The sequence below is a fragment of the Babylonia areolata genome, chromosome 7 (genome assembly GCF_041734735.1).
Source record: "Babylonia areolata isolate BAREFJ2019XMU chromosome 7, ASM4173473v1, whole genome shotgun sequence".
NCBI classification, from domain to species: domain Eukaryota; kingdom Metazoa; phylum Mollusca; class Gastropoda; order Neogastropoda; family Buccinidae; genus Babylonia; species Babylonia areolata.
Window position 1 is genome coordinate 13,200,481 of NC_134882.1, and position 7,500 is coordinate 13,207,980.

At 47.4% G+C, this 7,500-nt stretch overlaps 1 protein-coding gene across 1 annotated transcript in view; it reads right to left on the reverse strand.

The window, feature by feature from the left end:
* Positions 1-7,500, reverse strand: part of LOC143284156 (uncharacterized) — a 193,882-nt gene that overhangs the window by 182,260 nt on the left and 4,122 nt on the right. Inside the window, exon 2 of the mRNA XM_076590814.1 lies at positions 3,494-3,569. Within this exon, the coding sequence (XP_076446929.1) occupies positions 3,494-3,569 (76 nt within the window). The remainder of the gene's footprint in view (positions 1-3,493; positions 3,570-7,500) is intronic.

Here is a 7,500-nt window from a genome sequence, read left to right on the forward strand (position 1 = left end):
CGAGAGTTTTTACTTGTCTGTTTGTTGGTGGTTGTTTTTTCAAGACTTAATATATATATATACTGAACGCTGTATTTTGTCAAAATAGTTCTTGAATTCAAACATGTGAACCAACCAGCCGGAGACGGAGATGAACCGTCTAAACGGAACGACCGACCGACCGACAGACAGACAAACAAACTGACCGACCGACCTATAGGTACAGAAAGACAGATCGACAAACAGGACAAACCAACCGACCGAAAGACATAGAAAGACAGACCGACAGACAAGACAAACAGACCGACAAACAAACCGACTGAAAGACAAACAGACCGACCGAAAGACAGACAAAGAGACCGACTGAAAGACGGACAGACAGACCGACTGAAAGACAGACAAAGAGACCGACTGAAAGACAGATCGACTGAAAGACAGACCAACTGAAAGACAGACAAAGAGACCGACTGAAAGACGGACAGACAGACCGACTGAAAGACGGACAGACAGACCGACTGAAAGACAAACAAAGAGACCGACCGAAAGACAGACCAACTGAAAGACAGACCAACTGAAAGACAGACAAAGAGACCGACTGAAAGACGGACAGACAGACCGACTGAAAGACGGACAGACAGACCGACTGAAAGACGGACAGACAGACCGACTGAAAAACAAACAAAGAGACCGACCGAAAGACAGACAGACCGACTGAAAGACAGACCAACTGAAAGACAGACAGACAGACCGACTGAAAGACAGACAAAGAGACCGACTGAAAGACGGACAGACAGACCGACTGAAAGACAGACAGACCGACTGAAAGACAGACAAACATACCCACTGAAAGACGGACAGACAGACAGACTGAAAGACGGACAAACAGACTGACTGAAAGACAGACAAAGAGACCGACTGAAAGACAGACAAAGAGACCGACTGAAAGACGGACAGACAGACAGACTGAAAGACGGACAAACAGACTAACTGAAAGACGGACAGACAGACCGACTGAAAGACAGACAGACCGACTGAAAGACAAACAGACCGACTGAAAGACAGACACACCGACTGAAAGACAGACAGACCGACTGAAAGACAAACAGACCGACTGAAAGACAGACAAAGAGACCGACTGAAAGACAGACAGACAGACCGACTGAAAGACGGACAGACAGACCGACTGAAAGACAGACAAAGAGACCGACTGAAAGACAGACAAAGAGACCGACTGAAAGACGGACAGACAGACCGACTGAAAGACGGACAGACAGACCGACTGAAAGACAAAGAGACCGACTGAAAGACAGACAAAGAGACCGACTGAAAGACGGACAGACAGACCGAATGAAAGACGGACAGACAGACCGACTGAAAGACAGACAGACCGACTGAAAGACGGACAGACAGACCGACTGAAAGACAAAGAGACCGACTGAAAGACAGACAGACCGACTGAAAGACAGACAAACAGACCGACTGAAAGACAGACAAACAGACCGACTGAAAGACAGACAGACCGACTGAAAGACGGACAGACAGACCGACTGAAAGACAAAGAGACCGACTGAAAGACAGACAAAGAGACCGACTGAAAGACGGACAGACAGACCGAATGAAAGACGGACAGACAGACCGACTGAAAGACAGACAGACCGACTGAAAGACGGACAGACAGACCGACTGAAAGACAAACAGACCGACTGAAAGACAGACAGACCGACTGAAAGACAGACAAACAGACCGACTGAAAGACAGACAAACAGACCGACTGAAAGACGGACAGACAGACCGACTGAAAGACGGACAGACAGACCGACTGAAAGACAAAGAGACCGACTGAAAGACAGACAAAGAGACCGACTGAAAGACGGACAGACAGACCGAATGAAAGACGGACAGACAGACCGACTGAAAGACAGACAGACCGACTGAAAGACGGACAGACAGACCGACTGAAAGACAAACAGACCGACTGAAAGACAGACAGACCGACTGAAAGACAGACAAACAGACCGACTGAAAGACAGACAAACAGACCGACTGAAAGACAGACAGACCGACTGAAAGACGGACAGACAGACCGACTGAAAGACAGACAAACAGACCGACTGAAAGACAAAGAAAGAGACCGACTGAAAGACGGACAGACAGACCGACTGAAAGACGGACAGACAGACCGACTGAAAGACAGACAAACAGACCGACTGAAAGACGGACAGACAGACCGACTGAAAGACAGACAGACAGACCGACTGAAAGACGGACAAAGAGACCGACTGAAAGACAGACAGACAGACCGACCGAAAGACAGACAGACCGACCGACTGAAAGACGGACAGACCGACTGAAAGACAGACAGACAGACCGAATGAAAGACGGACAGACAGACCGACTGAAAGACAGACAAACTGACCGACTGAAAGACGGACAGACAGACCGACTGAAAGACAGACAAAGAGACCGACTGAAAGACGGACAGACAGACCGACTGAAAGACAAAGAGACCGACTGAAAGACAGACAAAGAGACCGACTGAAAGACGGACTGACAGACAGACTGAAAGACAAAGAGACCGACTGAAAGACAGACAAAGAGACCGACTGACAGACGGACAGACAGACCGACTGAAAGACAAAGAGACCGACTGAAAGACAGACAAAGAGACCGACTGAAAGACGGACTGACAGACAGACTGAAAGACAAAGAGACCGACTGAAAGACAGACAAAGAGACCGACTGAAAGACGGACAGACAGACCGACTGAAAGACAAAGAGACCGACTGAAAGACAGACAAAGAGACCGACTGACAGACGGACAGACAGACCGACTGAAAGACAAAGAGACCGACTGAAAGACAGACAAAGAGACCGACTGAAAGACGGACTGACAGACAGACTGAAAGACAAAGAGACCGACTGAAAGACAGACAAAGAGACCGACTGAAAGACGGACAGACAGACCGACTGAAAGACAAAGAGACCGACTGAAAGACAGACAAAGAGACCGACTGAAAGACGGACAGACAGACCGACTGAAAGACAGACCGACTGAAAGACAGACCGACTGAAAGACAGACCGACTGAAAGACAGACAAAGAAACCGACTGAAAGACGGACAGACAGACCGACTGAAAGACAGACAAACAGACCGACTGAAAGACGGACAGACAGACCGACTGAAAGACAGACAGACGAACTGACAGGAACAGAGACAGGACAGACTAACACAACAGACCAACCTTAAAGACAAGACTGACCGACAGACAAACAGACCGACCGAAAGACACACACAGACAGACAGACTGATCGACAAGAAAGACAGACGGACACACAGATAGGAACACAGAGACAGACAGACCGACCGACAAATCGAGACAGGCAGACCGAAAGACAATACTAATCTAAACACTGAGACCGATCGAGCGTCAAACACACAAGTGCAGACACAGACAGACAGACAGACAGGCAGGCAGACGGAGCGACAGACAAACAGACAGACAGACAGACTTACCCGTTGTGTTCCGTGGCGGTCTCCGTGTCGTCCTCAGCGGTGACGGGCGGGGCGGCAGGACTGGCGGGCACGTCCACTGCACGTGCAACACCACACAGCCATTCAGTACTCTGTGTGTGTGTGTGTGTGTGTGTGTGTGTGTGTGTGTGTGTGTGTGTGTGTGTGTGTGTGTGTGTGTGTGTGAACGGTGTGTGTGTGTGTGGGTGTGAACGGTGTGTGTGTGTGTGTGTGTGTGTGTGTGTGTACGGTGTGTGTTTGTATGTGTGTGTGTTTGTGTGTGTCTGTGTCTGTGTGTGTGTGTGTGTGAACGGTGTGTGTGTGTGTGTGTGTGTGTGTGTGTGTGTGTGTGTGTGTGTGTGTGTGTGTTTGATAACATCGCATATGTTCATACACATTAGCATTCATATGATCACCCTCACACTGACGCATGGGTACACACGCACATTCACATTCAAGAACGTTTGCCACTGCCCTTCAGCAGCATATACATCATACCATATGGAACGGACACACACACACACACACACACACACACACACACACACACACACACACACACACACACGCACACACACACACACACGCACACACACACACACACATCTAATATCACCTCAAGTGGAAAGACGTTAAACTGAAGACAACACACAGACATAGACACACACACACACACACACACACACACACACACACACACACACACACACTCACTCAGATGTACAAACTAAAGCATGCACGGACGTAGCATAAACACACACACACACACACACACACACACACACACACACCGATGAACTGACGAAACATCCACACGCCGAACATGGACACCCAACATGGGAGTATACAAGAACGTACAAACCTGCACGCTACACATATAATACTCAGACAAGCAAGCACACGTGCGTGCACCCGCCCACCACCCCACCCCCCACCCTCTCACCCCCACCTTCACTTCCACTCTCTCTTTCTCTCCCTCGTTCTCGTCTGCTTGTCCTTCTCTTCAACCCGCCCTTCCCCCCCCCTCTCCCTCTCCTTCCCCTCCTCATCACCCTCTCCACTTAGCTCCTAACCCCCCCCCCCCCCCCACACACACACCCCATCCACCACAAAAGTACCAGAAGCTAGTCAACAGCAGGATACAGGAGAGCGAGAGAGAGAAAAAAATGGGATGGAGGGAAGTAAAGAGAGAGAGAGGGAGGCGATGGGTAGGGGGATGGAGAGACAGGGAGAGACAGACAGACAGGCATGTAGACAGACAGTGACAAAGACACGAGAGAGAGAGAGAGAGAGAGAGAGAGAGGTGGAGGAGTGAGGGAGTGACAGAGAGGGAGACTCGAATATCATAAGTAAGCAACTGCATACTGTTTTCAACTCGTAAGATGAAGAGAGAGAGGTGAGAGGTGAGAGAGAGAAAGAGAGAGAGGAAGAAAGGGAGACAGCGCGCGCGATAGAGAGAGAGAGGAGGGAGGAAGGGACAGAGAGAAACAGAAAAAGACCGAGACCGAGAGACCGAGACCGAGAGACAGAGATAGAGACAGAGAGACAGAAACACACACACACACACACACACACACACACAGATACGGACGGACGGACGGACACACAGACAGGCACACAGAGTCAGCGCTGTCAGTATTGGCCGAGTGCCAGCCCCAGCCAGTACAGCCCATGGCCAAACCATGGCACAACACCACCACCACTCTCTCTCTCTCTCTCTCTCTTCCCTGGAAAGGCAACGAAAGGGAGGGGCACATGGGTGTGGAAGGGAGGAAGGAGGAGGAGGAGGAGGAGGAGAAGAAGAGGGAAGAGTCTGATGGAAGGGGGCGGGCGGGGGGGGGGACAGATGGGTGGGGAGGGGGGGGCGGGAGGTGTGAGGAGGAGGAGGGGCAGGAGGAGGAGGAGGAGGAGGAGAAGGAGGAGAGGATGGGGGTGGCAGGTAGAGTGTGAAGGTTTTGCCTGCGGAGAATGCAGAGAATGTGGGAGGGTGGGATACGAAGGGAACGGAGAGAGAGAGAGAGAGAGAGAACGAACGAACGAACGAACGAATGAAGTTGGTTTTTTGGGGTTGTTGTTTTTATTGAGGGGAGTGGAGAGAGAGGAGGAGGAGGAGGGAGTGGGAGGTGGAGTGCGCTGGAGGGTGGGGTGGGGGTGGGGAGTGCCGGGAGTGCAGGGGAGAGGGGGTGGGAGAGGAGGGTTAGAAAGGGAGTGAGAGGAAGCAACGTGGCGAAGTGTGTTGTTGTATTGTACGTGTAGGTAGGTATATGGTACAAACAGGAGGAAGGTATATGGTACAAACAGTTAAGTAAGTAACCGACCATGGCTTCAGTTGGTGGTGTGGGAGGAGCCGAGGTCAGCATGATGATTGTGTTCAGGATGCGAGGAAGGAACAGGAAAACATATAGCATCTTTTTTTCTTCTTTTTTTTTTTTTCTTTTTTTTGTGGCCTCAGTTGCATGCAGGTCATGGAGCACCAGAATGTGTTAGTCTTTTTTTTTTCTCTCCCTTTTTTCCTTTTTTTTTGTTTGTGCTTTCACATGACTTCTTCATTGGCCAAAAAAAAAAAAAACCCAATTTTTTTTCCTTCTTCTTAAAAAAAAAATATATATATATATATAACATGTCAATTTTCGATTAATACATTGTTTCTAAATTTCTTTGTCTGAGTAATCGGTTTTCATGGACAATTTCAGCCAATATTTTAACATTATACATGAGTTTGGAAGTTTTATGACAGCTTAGGTTGCTCTGATGTGAGTGTGTGGATTCTGTGTGTGGGATAATCAAAGAAATCATCTTAGACATTATAACACATATACGTCAAAAGACATACAATAAGATCAACATTAATTAATGGGGGGAAAAAAAAAGCTGACGCCCGGACAGGAGGCAAGCATCACTCCTTAGGTGATGTTCACTTTCCAGTGTGTTATTATTGTTGCTACTATGTTAGTATTAGTATTATCATTAATATTTTCATTGTTGTTGTTGTCAGTGGTAGTTGCGGTAATAGTAGTTTGGGTTTTTTGGGGTTTTGTTGTTGTTTTTCTGGTTTAGTTTAGTTTTGTCTTGCACTTCAACCTTCTTTTCATTGTCAAATAATGTGTGTATTTTCGCCATTGCGTTTGTGTACTGCTTGTTGCATATGAACGAGCACGATATAAGCTCATGCTTGTTGTTGCTCAAGTCTTCTTAATTGAACGCTGTATTGCACTTTGTTTCTTGATATTAAAAATGTTTAAACCAAGCATCATTTTGTTGTGTTTTTTTTAAAATTTTGTTTATAGTATCAGCAGAAGACCATAGAGGGGAAGAACCATGGGCCATCATGCACCTGCACACTTCACAATTATCTCGGTGACTGTGACACACGGACAGACACTTTGAAACGTTTAACGACAAGATTTAGATTACGTGCATCAAAATTGGCAATGCATCATTTTAGGTATAGAATTGGGCTCTCTATCTCTCTCTCTCCTTCTCTCTGTCATTACTATATTCATATACATTATTGTCATGAATGCAGATATCATGATTATGTACTTGTAAATGTTTACTGTGCAATCGAGTGTATTTGAATATCACGTATGTTTTTTTCTTATCTTGTGAACATTTTGATTTTATTTCTCTTTGCCCTGAGGGCTGAAGGTAAAAAGCAAAGCATATACATGCTTATTCCACTTCCCTCATTAAAAAAGATTCGTTCGTTCGTTCGTTCGTTCGTTCGTTCGTTCTCTCTCTCTCTCTCTCTTTTGAATAACGTCTTTATGAAGCAAATTTGTGACCAACCCACTCCGTCATACACACACGATTGTGGTACCGCCCCCCCCCCCCCCCCCCACAAGTCGATCTCGCCAACTCTTGTCTTGTTAATCTTATATCGAGAGAGTGCTTGAGGACTGTGATGTTATCCAGCCTTCTAACTAACAGAAAAACTGCGATATATACCCACCGTGTGCCTTCACTAGAACTGGTCGCGAACATCTAATAGAATCTTAAAACCGCTATGA